At 43.6% G+C, this 22,176-nt stretch overlaps 1 protein-coding gene across 11 annotated transcripts in view; it reads left to right on the top strand.

The window, feature by feature from the left end:
• CADPS (calcium dependent secretion activator) overlaps positions 1-22,176 on the top strand; it is a 476,722-nt gene that overhangs the window by 110,047 nt on the left and 344,499 nt on the right. For all 11 annotated transcript variants that reach the window (XM_030307156.1, XM_030307157.1, XM_030307154.1 and 8 more), the window contains exon 3: positions 12,403-12,735. In XM_030307156.1, coding sequence (XP_030163016.1) covers positions 12,403-12,735 — 333 coding nt within the window. The remainder of the gene's footprint in view (positions 1-12,402; positions 12,736-22,176) is intronic.

Below are 22,176 nucleotides of genomic sequence, written 5' to 3'. Positions count from 1 at the left end.
TTTATGTACCAGTCAAGTCAGATTTTGGAATTCCACTAGTATATTTAAAATTTATAATTATTCTTCCATAATGTGCACATTGGCTATTGTGTACATTATTAGTGGAGTCGATATACCATCCCTTCCTATGGGCAATGTTTGCCTGATGTGCATATTTTTCAAAAGTTATTATATGGTCATTAAAAGACATTTGTTTTCATGTGAACCAGATATTCTCTGTATTTGGGATCGTATGCCCCAAATGTTATACCCATTGTCAAGGCTAGGTTAAAAGCATTAGAAACCAACTGCCAAGCATTGAAAAACGCATGGCATCCTGCCATATGCAATTCAAGGTAATAACAATAAACTAAGTATAAAGGAATCCACCAGACTCTCATTTTTTTCCATGGGATCACTTCACAGATTTCTTCTTTCTTTCCTCTCTGTTTTTAATTATTAGGTACCAAACATTTCAAAATAAAACACTGGTGCTTCTGCTTTGCTGTGCTCCACACACATGCTTCTGCCCATCGGGCACTCCAATGTTAGTTGATTGATTCAGTAAAACTCTCCTTCCCACGTGCTAAAGTACTTGGCTTTTTTCATGAAGAGAGTAGAGCAAGACTGCAATTAGATTTTGTGCAAATACTATTGATTGGTTTGCTAATTACTGTTTAACAGTAAACAGTCTTTGTCTCTGTGATGTTTGCTGGGTCCAGCCACAGACTCATTTTACACATTTTCTCAATGAAATTTCTGTTTGGGTTTGTTTTAGAAGTCTGGTTCATTTTATATTTGTCAAATTTAAGCTTTTTTTTTCATTTTACAAATATTATTGCCGATAAGTGTCAGACTTAATTCTTCATCTTATGTGATGCAATATTTCAGTTGAATTCAATGCAATGTGGAAATGACATTCAGAACCATGATGATGGTATGGCAATGAATATCTTGAATCTATTTAACAAAAGATTTTGTGGAGAAACCGCCAGGGAATGAAATTAATCCCCCCCCCCTTTGTTTCAAGTTCTGAAAGCCAGTTCAGGCCAGGCAGACCTTAGCAATAATTCTCCATGTTTAGAGTTATTCACCAGTCTGTAAATTTGTAGATTGCAAATCTTAATTAGAAAGCTCATTTGACTAATGACATAAATTAAAAGAAAATGCCATTTCTTTGTATTAATTAACTGAAAATAATAGTTATCAATGTGCTAATGAGTCTCTGGAAATTGCCATTATATCTATAGTGACCCCGGTATTTTTTTATTCTATAGTAGCTAGTTTATTTGAAAGAGCTTCTTTTTAGTCTGGTGAGAATACAGGCATTGAGAAATCACTGAATAGTTAATATTAAGATTTGAGTGACAGGAAATAATGTAGGGTATTAATTATTTACTGTATTCATTAGTGAAGTTTCGAGAGTCTTGGGATGCTTGTTCCCGGAAAGTCTAATCCACTGAAGCAAAAGTCCATAATCAAAGGTTCAAGATCAACACTTAACTTGGGAGAGCTCCAAGTTCATTACTCTTCCCTTTCTCCCTCCCCCTTCACTCTTGGGCAAGGGAGAAGCTAGGATTTCTTTCTCCACCTTACTCCAGGATCCAATTGCTTTCCTGTCAGTATCTGTCTGGGTCAAGATTCTTTGGATTACAAATGACAGACACCTAGGTCAAACTGGCTTAAGCCAAAAATGAGATTTATTTGCTCAAGCAACTTAATACTCTAGGAATAGACCTGGTTTCAGCTGTGGCTGGATCCAGAGACTCGAAAGATGCCAGCAAGATGGGTATCTTTCTCCCCATACCTCAGCTTTGTTCTTCCCCGTGTTGGTTTTATTCTTAGGCTGGTTCTCTGCATGTGAAGGACTCTGGCAGATTCCGGTCTTGCCCTACCAGCTTAGCAACCACACCAGCAAAGAGAATACCTCTTTGCTGAGAGCCCCAGCAAAAGGCCCCAGATGACTTGGTTGGGCTGTCATGGGTCGTGTGGCCTTTCTGGAGCCAATCACGACAGATGGAGGCTGGACTAGACCAGGGGATCAGTGCTATGACAGATACCGCCTCTGGAGCCTATGAGCAGGCTCAACTACACTGGAACCATCTAGAGTGAAAGTGCAGTGGTTTCTCATTGAGAAATTAGGGTGCTTTCTACCAGAAGAAGAATGTTGGAATGTATGCTCTGCTGGCAAAACCAATAGATATCCTCCTAAATACCCAATGTCTCTCTCTCTCTCTCTCTCTCTCTCTCTCTCTCTCTCTCTCTCTTTCTCTCTCTCTCTCTCTCTCTCTCTCTCTCACACACACACACACACACACACACACACACACACTCACACATATTCCACCCCACCATACCACACCTTCACATCCCAGTTTGCCAATGGTAATGACATATGGAAACAACAGCTTTTCCTCAAACAGTTCTGAAAAGATTCTACTAGAATAAGTCATTTCAGTCATTGGCCTTGTTTTGCTAAGGCAGTAATAGTTTTTCAGCACACTAGTAAAGAAAAATTTTTTAGATGAAAGGAGTGAGTAGGCTCTGTCCCTTTTCTATCTGTGCCCATCCAGCCCAGTCTGAACCCCGCTGGCCAGCATTAGCATCAAGCCACTCGGGCCTGTGACCTGATCTGGGCTGGGATAAAGGGAGCCAGGATTCCCTCTGGCTTCTGAGAGCATGCAGGTTTATTTTATCCTTTCCTGGCGGCCTTGATCGTCAAAGCCGATCAGGCAGGCAGCAGATTAATCCTATAATCTCCTCCATTCCGGCTTTGAGAGCTGGGCGTTGAAGTGGGTGCTTGCTCCGAGATCTGGGAGATCCGGCTGGGCAACTCCGTCCCCTTCCCACAGCTGTGGTCCTGAGACATCAGAGAGCTCACCCGTTTCTCCGTAACTCACACAGTGGGTTTAGGACAACTCTAACTCTCAGTGCTTTTAAGACAGATGTCTATGCCGTAAGCCCTCTCACCTTGCATTCTTGCCCTTATCCCCCATTTCCCTGCTTCATTTTGGCTCTTTCTTTACATGCCAGTCCTGGCATCAGAGCAAAGAAGTAGATGGAAAAATTTTACAAAACCTCTGTCACTCAGAGCCTCCCTGGAAGGACACATGGGGGGTTGGTGGGAGGCAGAGATGCACACACCCCTATTTAAAAAAAATTTTTTTTAATGTGTATTTAGTTTTGAGAGAGATAGAGTATGAGCGGGGGAGGGGCAGAGGGAGAGGGAGACAGAATCTGAAGCAGGCTCCAGGCTCTGAGCTGTCAGCACAGAACCCGACGCGGGGCTCGAACCCACAAGCTGTGAGATCATGACCCGAGCTGAAGTCAGACCCTTAACCGACTGAGCCACCCGGGTGCCACACATACCCATTTTAGAACTTTACAGCTGATATCTGGGCTTCAGCCAGTGAAGCTGCTCTGATTGAGTTTGTTTTGTTTTGCTCTGTTTTGTTTTGTTCTTAGCCAATCTCTAACACAGTCCTGGGTGGTTTTGTCAAACTAACTTTGTTGTAGAAGACAGAATTTTGGGGTTGCCTGGGTGGCTCAATCGGTTAAGTGTCTGATTCGACTTCGGCTCGGGTCATGATCCCACGGTTTGTGAGTTCAAGCTCCATGTCAACGCTCTGCACTGACAGCACAGAGGGTGCTTGGGATGCTCTCTCTCCCTTTCTCTCTGCCCCTCCCCTGTTTGCACGCTCTCGCTCTCAAAATAAATAAATGAACATTTAAAAAGAAAAGAATTTTGCAGTTGCTAGCAGCAAGAACTGACCAGCTGGTTAAATTAAGCAATGATGATGATGATGATGATGATGATAGTATAACAGCACAACAATAATAACAGCAACAAGAGTGATTAAAGGAAATAGCCAAGCTCCCGAAAAGAGGGAACCCTGGCGGCTCAACTTCAGGAAGCGGGTGGCCTTACACTGGCACCCCATCATTGGTCTAAATCTCCGCCAACCCAACTCCATTCTTGTGCCATCCCGCTCTGGATCTGAAACCCACAAGGGGAAGTCTCACTGGCCAACCTCAGGTTCCAACCTGCCACATGGCTAAGGAAGGACATGCTCCCATGCCTAACAGTCCCACTGAGGCCGTGTGCAGTGGCACAGACATTCTCAGACTGAGGGACTATTATCAGCAGGGGAGGACACGTGGCAGGCACAAACTACAGGTGTCTTCAACACTGGGTGACATACAGTATTCAGTCTCTATGGTGGATTTTTTTTTTTTTTTAATCTAAGAAAGTGGAAGGTCAAATCTGGCTATTTTTCTGAAATGAAGCTCTATATTTTCCAGTATGCAAAAACCACTGTAACCCCTCAGTGGCCTTCCAACAGATGTATCCCTGGGAGAACAGTAACTACCCAGTGTAAAGACATTTGTTCCGAGGGGAACGCAGAGCAAGGAAGGAGGGGGCAGAGGTCAGAGTGATTCAGAGGATGTTTTGTGTCTGAAAGATGTGGCATTGAATTCTAGTTCCTCTGCACACTGGCTGGGGGACCTCGGCCAAGTCTGAGCCTCAGGTACTTTCTCTGTACTAGGACCTCCGTGCACAGTTGTTGTCAGGACTAAATTACACACACACACACACACACACACACACAACCTCACCCTAAATCTGGCACCTGGAAAGTAGCATCATAACTATATTAAGGTTAGAGGAGGAGACTGGCGGTCCACACACGTCTGCTGCATAGAAACAGTAGGAGAGAATTGAAAGTTGGTAGAATCAATCCCCTCCCTAGTTTCAGGCCCTGGGCATGAGGGAGGGGTGGGGAGTACAAAGTCGAGGTGGGGGGCCAGGGTCTAGAACTAGGAAACGGAGCTGCTTTTGTTGCTAAGCTACTGCTCCCTACCACGGGTCTGGGTCCCAGATCTGCTTCTGAAGTTTGCCCCAGGATCTTTTACTTTTTGATGAAAGATACCTTTCCGATCCAAAGGTCATTTTATTTTAGAAACTAACATGCTCCTTGTCTCGATGAAGGTAAAGTATGTAAGTTGTTCCATGTAGGAAGAGGTGTTTTAAGTGATCATAAAGTAAAACATAATATAAAAACGATAACTATGTGATATATAGATTATAAAAACAGACCATGTCGAAAACAACCCTAAAGCCCATGGTTGGAAAACCACCCATAATCCCATCATGCTAGACAACTACTATTAAATTTTGGTATGTATCTTTTCAGGTATTTTTAATGTGTCTATACACATGATTTGATTTCCAAATTAAGACTATCAGGGGAACTCCTACAAAATATTGCTAACCCAGTTGTGTCATTTAGCACAGTGGGTTTTAATTTCTTTCCTATCTCTGCAAAACTCACACTTAGGACATATTCTCATCGGTTTTATTTCCTATCCTGTTCTCAGTCCAGGGTCATACTCCTATCCCCCAGCTTCACCTTACCTTTGGAATTATCTGCTTTAACAGTATTTCAGGACACCTTTCGATGCTAATGAAAAAATATTGTCTTTTTCCATGGCTACGTGATATTCTGTTTAAAAATAACAGCTAACTTATGACGTTACTTCGTGAAGGTAAGAGGCACCATTACGGACACCATGCTGACCAACTGATATGCATTGTTGCGGTGAATCCTCATCCAAATCCTACACGGGAGGGTCGTTACGATTCCCGTGTGAAAGATGGGGCAGCTGAATCCCAGAAAGATTAAGTAACTTGCAAAAACAGCAACTGGTAGAGTCTGAATTTGAACCCAGGGCCGTCTGACACTCTGGTCCACCCCGCCCAGTACCTGTGTGGCATTCGTTAGTAGCAACCGGGCCGTTGTGGGTTGTGGATGTTTTTAAACCTTATTTACTCTAACATGTAGGTATTTCTCTTATTTACGTTGGGATGACAGGCTTTTGTAGAGCTGGAAAGGATCAGGAAGTGGGAGCTGGGCCAGCTTTCCCCCGTACCCTGTACAGTCATTAAGACCTGATGTGCGTGTGTGTTCCTAAAACAACCTTGAAGCTGCTTGGCTCTGGCCGTGGAGGGAAGGACTGATGGATGAGGCCGAGTCACTGAATTGACTGCCCTTCACCATTCGGTATTTATTTGTTTATCTTCCATCTGCCGTTATGACCTGTCTGGGAAGTTGCCAGAGGAGCAGGAAGGATTTATGGATGTGCCACACGGAACCGAGCCGGTGGCTGAGGTCTCTTGCAATAGTCGCCGAAAAACAAAACCGGGAACAAAGACGCCGGCTAGAGCTCCCGGTACAAATGGGTTTCCGGGGCGGTTTTTAGAGACAGTCAAGTACATCAGTACTCAGGGGCTGTATTCGCTACAGGGCAAGGCTGGCCCAGACCCTTCTGACCCTTCGCTTCTGACAGGCTGCGAAGCCCGGACAGATGATATGCCTGGAAAATTAGTTTTTTGCCGTCACTTTTTCTCCCCATGGCTGCCTCCTGTTTGGCACTCCATCTTTGTGGTCTCCTTAGTCTCCGGTCTCCTTTTGCACGCTTTTGACATGCCACTCATCTCCCCTCGATCTGGGGCCTGGCTGTCGTATCTTAGCTCTGGACAGATGGAGCCCCCTGCTTTTCAAAGTCCTTCCAGTTTGTCAAAGAAGAGTGGCTGAATCAACCCCATGTGACAGCAAAGGAGAGTGAGGTTTCTGGAAGTTAAGCGACTTGTCTAAGGCCATCTGCTAGGAGTTCAATAAATATTTACTGAGTGGCTACTTTATACAAAGGAAGGGGCTCCGTGAAGCAGGATCCAGGGGTCACCCAGCCAGTGACAGATGCCAGCTAGGAACAATGTGCCAACATCGTTTCTTTAATTTTTAAAAATTTTTTTAACATTCATTTATTTTTGAGAGGGAGAGAGAGAGACACAGAGCGCAAGCAGGGGAGGGACAGAGAGAGAGGGGAGACATAGTATGAGAAGCAGGCTTCAGGCTCTGAGCTGCCAGCACAGAGCCCGACGCGGGGCTCCAGCTCATAGACCGTGAGATCACGACCTGAGCCAAAGTCAGAGGCTTAACCAACTGAGCCACCCAGGAGCCCCAATATCATTTCTTACCTCCCGTTATCATGTCCCAGGGAAAATCTAGCCTCAGCCCCTTGTTTTAAGAGACCAGTTATATTGTGCTTCCTTATTTCCCTTTAGTTCCCTGCTCCCATCCACATATAATCTCAATAGGCTCTCTGCTTTGAGACATCTCCTTTGTTGCTGTTGCTTATTCACTCATTAAGCACAGCGTCGACTATGTGCCAGGCGCTGCCTTAGGCACTCACAAGAAGGAATGGGGAAAAAAAACAGCTACAACTCCTGCCTTCCTGGGACTTCTAGTCTAGCTGGAGCCCAGATATTAACCAAACAGTCACAGACACAAATGGCAGTTCTGGAAGGGTTTTGGAGGAAAGGAATACGGCGCTAAGAGCTTATAAACGGGGGCCTGCCCCAGGTTTGCGGAACACTGGTCTGGACAGACGGGAGGAGGGTATGGCTGCTGGTTGAATGTTTTAAGTTACCTCTGATTTTCATCAGAGCTGACAATGAATAATTCAACCCTTCGCATCCCCACCACTGTCATCACCCCCGGGTGCTCCTGCAAGTACACCCCACCTGGCCTACTGCCTGTTCTCTTGCCCCCTTCAGATTGGTTTTCCGCATTAAAGCCAGGGAATGTGGATTTGATCAGGCCGTGTCCCTGCTTAAAACCTGCAATGGCTGCTCACTGCCCTTCAGATAAAGACCGGTATCCTTAATGTGGCCTCCCTTGCCTCCCACCATCTGGCTCCTTCCCGCCACTAGTCTCTCCCGTCTCCTCACTGCCACCCACCCGGAACTTGCTCCAAGGCAGACCCAGCCACAGTGGCTCTCCCTACTTCCTCAGACACTCAGGGTCTTTACACATTTTGTTCCTCCTCTCTGAAATACTCTTTCGTGCTCTTTTTACCTACCCATCATTCCCATATCATCCCAAAGGAGTTTTGCTCCAGGAAGGATTTCCTGACTCCCTGCTGGAATATTCCTGGCAATAGACCACCCGTGTGCATCCCCCTTGAAAACACTTGTCCCAGGTTATAATATTTCTATGGCATTATTAGGGTGATGTCGCAGAGGCGTGAGGGCTGGATCCACATCTGTTTTGCTCACCACTGTCTTGCTGGCACCTGGCACAGTGTCTCCTCCCCAGTGAGTGCCCAAAGAAACGATGAACGTGATCATGAAGAAGAGTATAAACATGACAGCTGGAAGGGCAACCTCAAAATTTTAAAATTCAATGCTCTCCATGTACAGATAAGACACTGGAGAACCAGAGAGGGGAGGTGACTTCCCCAAGGCCACACAGCAAGTTAGTAGTACAACTGGCCCGGACCATGGTTTACAGCTCCTGCCTCAATCCTATACCCCAGAAACTTCCTCTGTTTGCCTCAAAACTTTGACGTACTTTGAGACGCAGACCTGTAACTGAGACGCAAGGTGTTAGGTAGATGGCAGAACTATCCGCATTAAACATTGTAGATTCTCAGGTAAATTCTTTAGTTCATTAAGGCTCATAAGGCTTGAGGATTTAGTTGAAGCTTGTTCTCTACAGTTAATTTTTTTTAATGTTTTTTTATTTATTTCTGAGACAGAGAGAGACAGAGAATGAGCAGGGGAGGGGCTGAGAGGGGGGAGACACAGAATCTGAAGCAGGCTCCAGGCTCTGAGCTGTCAGCACAGAGCCCGACGCGGGGCTCGAACCCACGGACCGCGAGATCATGACCTGAGCTGAAGTCAGACGCTTAACCGACTGAGCCACCCAGGCATCCCACTACAGTTGATTTTTAAATGAGCTCTAAGATCTCCACTGAGCACCAGTTCCCAGGCATGGAGGAGCCAGCCATGGCCCTTGGCTGTGAAGCAAACCCTCAGCCTTCCTTCTTTCTGAATTAGTTCATTATGTTGGCAGTAGGTGGAGACCAGCGTTCTGACATCTCTCCTCCCCGAGGAAAGCTTTGTCATGAAGCAGGAGGCAATGGGATGTCCCCCAAGCAGTGCCGTCTCCTGGCTAACAGGTGCATTTCCTGAAATCCGATGGGGGGGAGGGGGGCGAACGTGTGTTCTGCCTCTTGAAGGGTATTTGTACACCTGCTGAAGTGTGATCGGGACACAGCTCAAAAGTGGCAGATGTTCCCTCTTTGTGACTATGAAGCAAGAGCTTCACCATCTTGTTTTACACCCCAGAACCACGTGGCTTGGGCACATCTCCAAATGGTGGGTACTGGAACAGAAGTCAACTGTTCTTAATGGGTGGCTTGGTTCCAGGACCTAGCCAGCGCCAGCCAAACAACCAAGCGTCCTTCCGCAGGCAGGAGAGGTTCTCCACCGGGCAGGTAAGACCCTTAGGGAAGGAAGGAACCAAGGTGAAATAACAAACAACACAAGCAAACAAAAACCCCACAACTACAACAAAAAAACATACCTTTATAATCAGCCAGTTTGAGTTACCAGAAACAATCCCCACCCCTCTCTAGAGTCTTGGTTTTCCAGTCTACAAGATAGACTGAATATAATGCCTACCTTCTTCATTCATTCCCTTTTAAAGGGGCAGGCTCTATACCAGAGATAGGTGACATTGTGGGGAACAAGATGAGCCCAGTCCTAATGGAGTTTACATTTCAAGAAGGGAGACATTAAATACACGTTCCCCGGATACTTGTTCAATTTTGGGTGGGATGAGTCTCCTTGAGAGGATAAAATGGGCTGTAAATCATGGTTACCTGGTAAGGGTGAGACATCGTGCCAGGTACTTTGTATGTAATAACCACAACCATGGTGGGGTTCCCATCCACGATGGTGACGTGGGAAGACCCTGAACTCCCCTCCTCCATGGAGACAACCCACAGCTGCACCTATCTGTGGAGCATTTCCTCCTGAAGAAGAACTGAAGGCTGACTGAATAGCTTCTGCCCAACAAAAGCCGAAGAGAGCACACAGAGAACAGTAAGAGACGGGGACAGGGTAATGAAGGGGACCCACACCCCCAAAGCTCCCAATTGCCGTAGGAAGGGATAGTTCTGAGGGACCCAGAGCAGATCCCTGTGGTGCAGAAAAAAGCCGCAATTTAAAAGAGCAACGAGGAAAAAAACAAAAAAAAAATAGCAAGTAGAATAATACAAAGGGACCAGCCCTAGAACGCAGCAGCCAGCTGGCAGGGGAGCTGCTGGAATTCTCTCGGGGTCAGAGAGGCTGGTGGACAGCACAGTTTATACTCCCTCCATGTGACAGGAGCCGGGTCTGGACACCAGACCCTGCCTGCCGCCTCAGCAAGCTCTGGGGGGGGGGGGTACCCTAGCCCACCCCAGCCCCCCCCTTCCCCGCAAGCCAGCCCCAGCCCTGGGTGCACCAGGACACCTCTCGTCAGAGCTGACTATAGCTCTAGCCGCTGCGACAAGGTGACCCAGGTCCAGAGCACACAAGAACACATCGAGTCGACACCCCTTTGGCTTTGGGCAGTTTGAGCTAAGGGACCCCCTGCACACAGTCATCCACCACCTCGCGGCCCACACCTGCTTCAGCACCAGCTCCCCCCCCCCCCCCCCCGTGCAGAATGCCCCGGGAAACGCCCTCCTTGTTTCCAGCCCGACTCCAGGTCACGCCCTGCATGGAGTGCCTCCGGGCTCTCCACCCAGAAACTCACCTTGGCTCCGCTCGCCCCGCTCCGACCCCTCTGCTTGAGCGCTCGGAGACACCCTGGCTTGCGAGAGGTTGTGAGGATGTGGAGAAGGAGGAAAGCTCATGCACTGTTGGCGGGAATGCACATTGGTGCGGCCGCTCTGGAAAACAGGGTGGGGGTTCCTCAAAAAATGAAAAACAGAATTGCCACACGATCCAGCAATTCCACTCCTGGATATTTACCGGAAGAAAACAAAATCCTGATGGGAAAAGATCTATGCACCCCTCTGTTCAGCGCAGCGTTAGGTACAGCAGCTAAGAACCTAGTGTCCGTCCGTAAATGAATGGATAGCAAACGTGGTACTTGTGTGGATACACACACGCACACAGGAGAACATTACTCCGCCCTAAAAAGAATGAGGGCTTGCCGTTGGCTACACCACGGAGGGTATTATTGCTAAGTGAGGTCAGTGCAAAAGAACATGACAAATACTGGGGCGCCTGGGTGGCTCAGTGGGTTAAGCGTCCGACTTCGGCTCAGGTCATGATCTCGCGGTCCATCAGTTCGAGCCCCACGTCGGGCTCTGTGCTGACGCTCAGAGCCTGGAGCCTGTTTCAGATTCTGTGTCTCCCTCTCTGTGACCCTCCCCTGTTCATGCTCTGTCTCTGTCTCAAAAATAAATAAGTGTTTAAAAAAATTAAAAAAAAAAGAACATGACAAATACTGATATGCGAAGTCTAAAAACCCAAACAAATGGATAAATAAACAAAAAGGCAGAAATGGACCCATACAGACCGAGAGCAAACGGATGGCTGCCAGAGGGGAGGGAGGGGACCGCATGGGCAAAATGGACGAAGGGGAGTGGGAGATACAAGCTTCCAGTTAGGAGGTAAGTCCGAAGATAAAAAGCGGAACATAGGGAGTATAGTCAGTGGTGTGGTAGCAGGGTTTATGCTGACAGATGGTAGCTACGTGGTGGTAAGCGTAGCATAACGTAGAAACTTGTCAAATCAGTATGTTATGTGCCTGAAACTAATGTAACATCATGTGTTGACTGTAGTTCAATTTAAAAAGTAAAAAAATAAATAAATAACCGTAATAACAAGCCATCTGGCATTACTCTGGTCCACTTTTTAAAGTGGTTATCATATATTAATCCGTTTAATCCTCACTTCAAAATACCTATGATGCAGGGACACCTGGGTGACTCAGTTAAGTGCCTGACTCTCCATTGCGGCTCAGGTCGGGATCTCATGGTTCATGAGTTCAAGCCCCACATTGGGCTTAACCTTGAACAGTGCAGAGTCTGCTTGGGATTCTATTTCTCTCCCTCTGTCTCTGCCCCTCCCCTGCTTGTGTTCTTTCTCTCTCTCTCTCTCTCTCAAAATAAATAAATAAACCCCCAAAAATACCTATGAGGTAGACTACTATTATCCCATTTTATAGATGAAAAAAACTGAGGTACAAAGAGGTTAACTTGACGAGAGGAACACAGCCATTAGGTGGCAGAGAAAGGACCCAGGCTGTTTGAGTGTGGAGTCCGTGTACGGTATCTCGCCTCTCGTGATATTACCGTCCCATTTAATCCCTTTAACAACCTGGTAAGTACTCTTGTTATTTGTGTTTTCTAGATTTGGCCACAAAAACAAAACACGGGAGTGACTTCTCTGAGTTCACCCAACTAGGAGGTAGTGGGGCAGGATACAGCCCACGCTGGTCCCTTCTGTGGTACCCAGGATGGCAGTCAGCCCCAGGAGACCGAGTCCCTGACATCTTTCTTGTCCCTGTTCCTGCTTAGGTGTTCCTGAAGAGCGACCGTGTGGCCCGCATGGTCCAGAGCGGGGGCTGCTCTGCCAATGACTCCAGGGAGGTCTTCAAGAAGCACATTGAGAAAAGGGTGCGCAGCCTGCCCGAGATAGATGGCCTCAGCAAGGAGACCGTGCTGAGCTCCTGGATGGCCAAGTTTGATGCCATCTACCGTGGGGAAGAGGACCCCAGGAAGCAGCAGGCCCGGATGACAGCCAGCGCAGCCTCTGAGCTGATTTTGAGCAAGGAGCAACTCTACGAGATGTTCCAGAACATTCTTGGGATCAAGAAGTTTGAACATCAGCTCCTATACAATGCATGCCAGGTAAGGTGTCTATCACCTGGGCCCAGGGCTGTGAGTGAGTAGGGTCACATTATGACTTCTGCATGCCCTAGGCACTGTTGTATTCAGGGGACGTTTCTTGATTAAAAAAAAAAAAATTAATTAGAAGTTATATTTTACAACTGCATTGGTAAAAATTGAATATAATCTAGGCCAGAATATGTTCATGTTCATCTTCTGGTTTAAAAAAAAAAATGAAAACATTTTTTCAAGCTCCTAAAAGTCTTGTGGGCCCTATGTACTGTGTACAGCCTGTCTCATAGGTAGGTTGGTTTTAGGAGTAAGGACTGACTCCTTTGTGTTTCCTGAAAAAGCTGAAAGCTCAAAATAATTTTTTAAAAAAGATTGTTTTGCCTTTGAAGTATATGATGCTTACCAGGTGAGTGGCTTATGATTTCTCAGCTTGGGAGACAACTGAACTTAGTACCTCATCATCAAGAATAATTATTTAAAATAGAAAGCTTCCAGAAGGCTGGAGTGTATCATATCATTAACAATATATTAGACACACTATGAATTCCAAGTGGATTTGAGGGGGCTAGCTGAGACTCTGCTTGGACCCATCCAAAGTGGGTCTCTATTTTCTCTGGATCAGGGGTTATCCAGTCAACAAATACTTTGCAGCATTCACAGATTTGAGTAAGTGTCCCTTGGGAGCATTTTTCAAATTCACATCCCCAAGCCCCAAACCTAAAGATTCTAATTCTGCATTCTCAGGACAGGGCCCAGGAATCGACACTTGAAACTAGGGCTTCCCTTCCTGGTAGTTTTACTGCCCTTCTCCTTCTAAGAACCATTGAAGAAACCCAGTTGTGCCCTAATTTCCCTGGGCTAACTCTGCCCCTAGCATAGGTTAAATTAAGACACTATAGTGTATTGGCTGAGTTGTGCCTTGCTCAGAATCAGACAGACCGAGGTAAATCTTACTATGACCTTCACCAGTTTTGTGGCCTTGGGGAGTTAGTGAACCTCCTCACCCATGAGCTTGGGATGAAATTGTTCTAAGGATTCAATGTGTATAAAGCCCAGAGCAACATGGGACACTTTATAAATGGTAGCAGTTAAAATATAGGATAGTCTACCAGAAGAGGCAAAAAGTCAACAGACAGTATCAGAATAGTGCCATACAAACTTAACATAAGAACTACAAGATCTTAGGGTGCCTCGGTGGTTCAGTTGGTTGAGCATCAGACTTCGGCTCAGGTCATGATTTCCCGGTTCGTGGGTTCGAGCCCCGTGTCAGGCTCTGTGCTGACTGCTCAGAGCCTGGAGCCTGGTTTGGATTGTGCGTCTCCCTCTCTCTCTGCCCCTCCCCCTCTTATGCTCTGTCTCTCAAAAATAAATAAATGTTAAAAAAAAATTTAAAAAAAAAAGAACTACAGGATTTTGAGGCTTACTTCTTTCCTTCCTCATGGCTACTTTCTAGTTCAAGGAACCAGCATCTCTTATAGGATGACCACAGTGTCAACCCAGCTGGTGACCCTGCCTCCCCTCTTACCTCACAATAATATGCCCACCACACACCAGCTAGAGCAAGTTTTTTAAAATATAAATTGGACCTAGGGCACCTGGGTGACTTAGTCAGTAAAGTGTCAGACTCTTGGTCTCAGCTCAGGTCTTGATCTCAAGGTCATGAGTGCACATCTCGCATGTGGTTCTGTGGTAGGTGTGGAGCCTTCTTAAAAAAACAACAACATATATTGTATATTTATTATATTATATTATATTATATTATATTATATTATATTATATTATATTATATATAATGTGGATAACATTGCTTTTCTGTTTAAGAATTCCAGTAGTACCCCAATACCTTTAAAGTGACATCCCAGCTCCTCACTAAGGCTTGAGGCAGTGCATGAACCACTCTTGCTCACCCCGTTTTTCCCACACGCTCACTCACTGGCTTTCATTCTGTCTCCCCAGCACAGCAAATTGATTCTGGGTCTTTGCATTTGCTTCTCCTTCAGCTTAGAATGCTTTTTGCCGAGACCTTTCCATGACTGCCACAGCTTAAATGTCAAGTTTTCCAAGAGCTCTTCTAAGACCATCCCATCAAAAGTGGGTTTTTTGCCTATATCTCACATTCACTCTCTATCTCATCCTTTGTTCCATTTTTATCCCGGCTTTTACCACTATTTTCTATTCCTTGTTCATCTATTTTTACCTGTTTATTCCCTGTCTCACACTTAGGAAGGGGGTGATTCATCTTTGCCTTATTCACTAGTATTTCCATGAAACCCTGGCATGAAACAATTCTCGGCACATAGAGGTGCTCAATAATTGCCTACTGAGTTAATAAATGGATGATTGCAGTCTATTTTAACTGGTAGATGGGGTCTTGGTATCAACCATTATGGCTCACCCAGAACGTACCGGATATTTTAGTAAGTAGGAATCTGTTTATCATTTCATAATACAATATATACGTTATGTTCCTATTTTCTACTCAGTCGACTTCAATTCAGAATGCTGATTGCCAACCCAAAGGTTGATATTTCCTTTGCTGGGTCGAGAAATATTTTGAAATGATCAAATAAATCTCAATATGAAATTAAATTAAAATTTTCTTTTTGTATCAAATAATTGCTACATCCCTACATGGCACTTTTAGAATGGGGTAAGCAGTTGGTATTCCTACCTATCGCCAGGACCACCTTTTCTCCCGCAAGAATATGGGTTGTCAAATGACCTGCTTGAGTTATGAGTAACCCTCAGAACGACAGAGCTGGTTAAAGGTTCCTAAACCTGCTAGTCACAAAATGATTCTGGGGATTAATTTTTCTTCTTATTACAACAGCTTGTTGTGCTTATTTTCTGTCCTTGTTCAAACAGCAGCATTAGTGGAACGAACGCGTCACCATGCCAGGTCTCATCTCCGTGTTTTTGGTTAAGTGGCAGGACTATGTTTTCCCCTAAAAATGAATGATTTAGACTCATAATTTCAACATGATTTCCATGAGTTAGACAAGAAATATAGTACGACTGTTGACCTAAACAAAGAGGTAAACTGAGGCAAGCTCAAACTTGTTAAAAAGATGAGTGCATTCAGGAATAGCAGAGGAATTGCAACTCAGGGCACACAAACTATAGCAAGCTGTAGGCGAGTCTGTTGAAGGTTTGGAGTAGGCTGTATTTAAATCAGTCTCTCAGTCCTTAAGTGTTGTTTTCCTAAGGACACACGATTGAGATTTTTCCATTTTATGTCCTCAGGTTCCATTTTAGACTGAAATTCCTTCCCCCTTCCCTCTTTTGATCAAGATCTTTTTCAGGAAACACCTCTGGTCAATTATATCATTCAGATTTTTTTTTTTTAATGTAATTGGCTCCTAGATAGCTCGTATTCTACGTCCCATGGAGCTTAGGAAAGTAGTGCACAGGTGTCTTCTCCCATTAAGCTGAGGAGGACCATCCTCAGGGGTCTTGTCCCATGGAGGAGGGCGACGATATAGAATTTCACTTGCCTCTCTTGAACAACAAGAACATTGAGAATGAAAAATCTCAGCTATATCCCTCTGATGGAGGACAATTTAGTTCCCACGGTCAGTTGAATTCTAGCAAAGGTCTTTGAAAGGAAAAGAATTTTGTTTTGTACATACATTTGGGAATAAGGCATTTTTTGACTGATACCAAAGAGTAGACGTTTAATTAAAAACTTAATCTAGGGACCAAAAGCCCAGTGATAGCTATTGACTGAAATGCACTTCTCGACCAGCTTCCCCACCTGCTATATTTAGCTGATCAAAAATGTCCCAAGTTCCAGGAGCCTGGTCAACTACTGCTAGCAACTTGATATTGTCCTTCATTATTTTTAGTTCTTGTGTTTATTTTCCCTGACTTACTGGCCTAAAAACAAAGTTCTTCTCCAAGTAGGGCACGGGTTCCTCTCTGCTGAACAGTGAAGAGGGTAAGGGCTCTGTAGTTTTTGTAGGGCTATTTCTGCTAGGCTATCTGTTTGGGTTTGTTGATGTTCAAAAGCTCAGATAAAAACATTGAGAGTGGTAGAGATAACTATAGAAAGATTGTGAATTGCTTTTTCAAGGTCTGCTACTCCAACCTAAGCTAAAAAGGTTCTGGTGGAAGCCTGCACCAAACCCTTTCTATCTACTCTAGAGTTGTATGTAACCAGCCATCCAAAATCATAACCTTCAGAGTTCTGACATGTCTTTTTAAATTGATAGAAGACCACAGATTAGGTATATAAGCAGTAAAAGGAAGAGTTTTTCTAATTTCAGGGTCAGAAGTGAGGCCAATGATCCCCAAACATCTCTTCCAGTTAAAAGGAAGTGTAGGCAGTGGGATATTTCAGACTTAAAAAAGAATGAAATCTTGCCATTTGCAAAAACATGGATAGATCTGGAGAGTGAAATAAGTGAAATAAGCCAGTCTGAGAGAAAGACAAATTTTAGTCACAGGTTGCTGTTGGGTAATGTAGTCTAAGAAAATTTTGCCAGGCAAGAGATAACATATTTTAAAAACCATAAATGTTTTCATGTTCTGAAGCTATATACACTGAATGTTCAGATCAGTATTGTGTTCTTCCTTGAGATCTTGTTTTTCTCTTCTATACAACAATTTGGGGGGGTGGAATGAAGCATTCAGAGAACTTTGCTTCCAGGGAAAGTTTAAAGTTTAGCATTAAATTAGACCTATTAATAACATCAATAAATAAATAAATAAATAAATAAATAAATAAATAAATAAAGGGAAGTGTAGGGTACATGTTTCTTCCGCATCAAAAGAAATACCCAGTGTCTTCTAAGGCACAGTTGGGTCTCTTTGCCCAGATATTTTTAGCTGGAATGAAAGAGGGGATCTCATGATCAGAAATATAATCACTTATTCAGAGCACACTATAATCTGATTCACTAGCATTGTGGGAATGACTACGTGAGCACCTTATATTTTTGTAGATCTGAAGTAACGAGAGAGCTGTTCTAGTATAAGTAAGATTTTGGTAGAGATGCAGAAGATTTCTAGGAGAAAAATAAGTTCAATTAAATTTTCTCCATTCCCCACATTTTTTTTTGTTAATTCCCAGTTAAGTCCCAATGAGTAGGAGTACATCAGCTTCTCATTTTCTAGTATTATTAGTTTCCATTGCCCCACTATAAAGATACATTAAGGTGATACAGTCTTCTAGATTCCTATGGGAGTGAATTCATGTTCACCTGGATTATATAAAATAGTATAGTTACAAATATTTAGTGGGAGCTATCTAAGAGTTTTGCCATTCCCATCATTAAGTTTTCAGAACATAATGATTTTGGGTAAGCGTCCAAACATGAGTGAGGCGTATTCCATTATGATTAGGGAGTACTTGAAGGAAAGCCTTAATATTTGGTGCCAGTTTTCTGAAAGGGAGGACATGTGTGGTTTCACAGGTATCAAAGGAAAATCCGATATCCTTGGCAACTAGGTTTTGCCATCCTTCTAAAGATGGTGGTCAGGCCAACAATACAGGTTCATCATGAGTATATTTGCTCTGGCTCAAATCCAACAATCAATTAGGTTAGCAGAATCAAAGAGTCTTTTAAAGTGGGGTAAAAGGATGTTTAAAGCTAAAGGAAATAATGTTAGAAAAACTAGGGAAAGGATAACTGAAAGTCTGAATGACATGGTTCAACTAAATATAGAGTGAGAAGAGAGAGGCCTGGTGCAGATATCTTGGGTAAGCTGTCTGCTTTAGATATCAGATACTTTAGTGACTATAAATCTTCAGTTTTAGGTCACTATTTGGGGCATGGGTCCATTCAAGTTTGGGGGCTTTGCTTAGATGTGGCACTTGTATCCAGGAGTCTATTCCTTGAATTTGGCTGCACAGGAATTAGTTAAGGACACCTGTGAGGAACCTTTCCAGCAAGGTTGAAGAAAGTCTTTTTGGAGATGTATTTTCCAATAGATGAACTCTCTAGGCTGTTATGTGTGATGCTTGATGTTTTCATCTCCTGGGAGCACTGTGGAAAGGTTTGTTCTATCAGAGCATGATTACTTTTTTATAGACTTCATTGGGCCTTTGCAAAATTGAAGTATATCTCCCTTTATTTATTGGGGGCAAAATAAGCAAGGCCTAAATGTATCAACTGCCCTGTAATTATTTCAAAAGGCAAAAAAGGTTATGTATCCCAATGGTAATTGGTCTAAGATTTAGAAGAACCAATGGTAACGCTTTTGGCCAGAGTACTTGGAAGATGTCAATTAAGCTAAGTCTTAATAAATCCATTTGTACATTCAACCAATCCTGAAGACTGAGGATAGTAAGCACAGTGAAAGTGCTACAGAACTGGCCGAGCAGAATGGCTTGTTGAAGGATTTGACCCAGTACAGGGGGTTCCCTAATCTCTGTGAAGTACAAGGGATGTTCCCCAAGTGGGAATAGTCTTTTCTAATGGGACTTCAGGTACAGAAGAGGCTGTTACAGGTCTACATGGGAAAGCTTCAGTCCATTGTGAAAACATGTAAACCGTTACTAGGATGTAATTACAGCCGTGAGATGGGGGCAATTGTGTGAAATCTTTGCCAAACCTCAGATGGTTCATTGGGTCAATTAAAATGTTAAGGGGCAATCTGGATAGGCTTCCCTGGGTTAAACCTAGGACAGGTGGAGCAGTCGCAAGAGGTACTTTTTGTGGTGTTGCCAATGTTTCCCCAACAGTATTGATTCATGAATGTTATTTTCACAGTTGGCCAATGATTTAATTCATGTACGGTAGTTAAAAATGGAAATTTTAAAATTTCTGGCAGTAACAGTTTGTTGTTGGGTCTGAACCAGACTTCCTTTTCTTCATGATACCAACAGCCTTTAGATCTCCAATTTTGTTTTTCCTGTTCGGGGGCCAATTGTTGTATTTTGCTGCTTAATTTTCTTTAGCCAGCCTGAGGGTGAGTCGTTTTCTGGACCATAACAGGTTTGCTCCATGAATCCCAAAAAGCAGCATTTTTTAGGTTGGTTGGTTGGTTGGTTTTTTTATGTTTTGTTTTTATTTTGTTTTTGTTTTTTTGTGGAGACATCAATGAGGTGGTTTCCTTTGGCTTCCTGGGAGTCAGGCTTAGAATGCCTAAAGATGTTAATAATATCTAGAGCTGCTGGCAAAAGCCTAGCATATAATAAATTTTGGGCATAAGGACCATTTTAAATTTTGTCTCCCCTGAAAGTAAGGAAACCTCATTTCCATCGCATTCCAAAATCATGGGCTACTCCAAAGGCATATTGACGATCAGTTAGATGTTTGTGGTTCTACCTTTAGCAAGAATATATACTTGAGTAAGAGCATATCATTTAGTTTCTTGGGCTAATGTGGCCAAAAGGAAGTGAGCGGCCTCAGTGGCTTCAAAAGGATTTGATATTGCATATCCAGAACAATGTTGACCATTTTCATTTTTCAGGTGAGAGCCATCAATAAATCATGAGAAGTCAACATTGGTTGAGGGGGTTTCTTACAAGTTATCACAAGAAGTTCATAGGTAGTCCATCAAAGTCAAACAGCATGGGCGGGGTTTCATTCGTGGAAGAAGGTAGAAGGGTAGCACTGTTGAAATTATTACAATGAATAAGAGTGATATGAGGGGTAGTTAGCAAGAGAATTTCCTAAGAAGATGGCTTGCTGAAAGGTGTTGGGTGCAGTGTGAGCTTAAGAGAGCTTCGACAGCAGGAGGTACAAAGATGGTAAAGGACGAACCCCATGACTGTTTCTTCAGTGGCCTTAACTAGAAAGCCAGTCCAAAGTCATCAGGGATAAGTAACCTCAGGCCATGGGATCTAATTGTTGGCTGCAGTAACTCAAAGGTTGGTTATTAGCTCCCATGTTCTGGGCTAAGTATTATGAATGCATTTCCTTCTTTTTTATATACAAAAAGGAAAAAATGTAGCTAATAGTCTGGATGACCAAGGGTGAGTAGATTTACTAAGTTTTTCTTCAAAGTTTTAAAGGTCATGTCAACTTGGTTTCCCCAGATAATGGGGTCAGGTTTATTGGTTTTTAATAAGACATAGGTGCTGGGCCATTATAGACAAGTTTAGAATCCAGTTCCAAAAATAACCAACTGTCACAAGAAAACCTGTCATTGACATTTGGCTTTACGTTTGGGGAACCTCAAGATGCCATGAAGTCTATCAGGATCTAGATGTAACCGTTCTTTTGAGACTAAATACCCTAAATATCAGACTCGAGTTTGAACAAATGGCAGCTTTTCCTTTGAGACTTTGTGTCCCTTAATTGCTAAGAGCTTTAACAGGTGCATACTGTCTTTTTGTGAGGAGACTTAGCAGGGCGAGCAGAAAACTAATTCATCTATCTATTATAGTAAGGTAAAGCATCTACAAAACTTTGTATCAAATAGGTCAGCTTCAAAAATTTGTGAGAAGTAAGGACTCTCAATAAAATCTTGAGGAATTACTATCCAGGTATACTGTCCTTTTCTGTAAAGGCAAAAAGATATTTGTTAGCCTTATCAACTGGAACGCTAAAGAATGCACTGCATAGGCTGATTACGATGAAAAATTTGCTTTCAGTAGGGATAGATGCCAGTAACTCTGGGGATTAGGAATGACAAGATGGTGAGGAATAACGATGTTATTTATTGCTCAGAGATCTTGGACAAATTTCCATCCTTGACCACTAGGTTTTCTTACAGGTAAGAGAGGGGTATTAGGATTGCAAGGGGATAAGAAATACCTGTGCTTTATAATCTTCCCTGGTATATCTATTGCCCTATAAACTTCTTTGTTCATAGGGTGTTGACTGATTCTGGGGCGAGGTTTTGTGGCATCAATTTGGATCTTAATTTGGGGCACCATGAATTCTGCATGTATCCTTGGAGGATTTTGCCTGTAGAGCAGGGTACTAAACATAATGGGGACGAGTCTGAAGTTTGATCTTCCCTTGTTGGTAAAGTACTTGTGAAAGTAATAGGGTTTGGATTTTCTTGAAGATTAAATTCAGTGGATTTAAATTCAGAGGAGTCTAACTCAAGAGTTATCTTCTCCCTTTCCAGAAAAGGAAATGGTAATGCAACACTTTTCTAGGAAACCCTTTCCCTAATAACTGGATGTGAGCTGATTCACTTAACTGGAAGTTTATCTTGCAAGTGTCCCAAGCAGAAGTGTATATGTTTGTAAGTAGGAACACACTGTGGTTTATTTGAGGCCCCCCTTACTTGAATGAATGTATTACTCCAAGGGGGAATTGTTTAATTGCAATGGGGTTGGGCACTGATAGAGTAGTTCTTGTGTCGGTTAATATTGTAAGAGGTTCATCCTCATTCTGGAGAGTAGTTTCCAGAATGACAAACAGTCCCTGGGTTTCCTTAGAGCCTCATCCTGGGGATGAGTCTGACCCTTGGCTCTTGGAAAGAGTCATCTGACCCTTGGCTCTTGGAAAGATTCATCATCTGAATCTTTTTAATTTGTAGCAGTCCTTT

This window comes from Lynx canadensis, chromosome A2 (assembly GCF_007474595.2).
Source record: "Lynx canadensis isolate LIC74 chromosome A2, mLynCan4.pri.v2, whole genome shotgun sequence".
In the NCBI taxonomy this organism is placed as follows: Eukaryota; Metazoa; Chordata; class Mammalia; order Carnivora; family Felidae; genus Lynx; species Lynx canadensis.
This window is presented reverse-complemented; position numbering and strand designations above follow the sequence as displayed.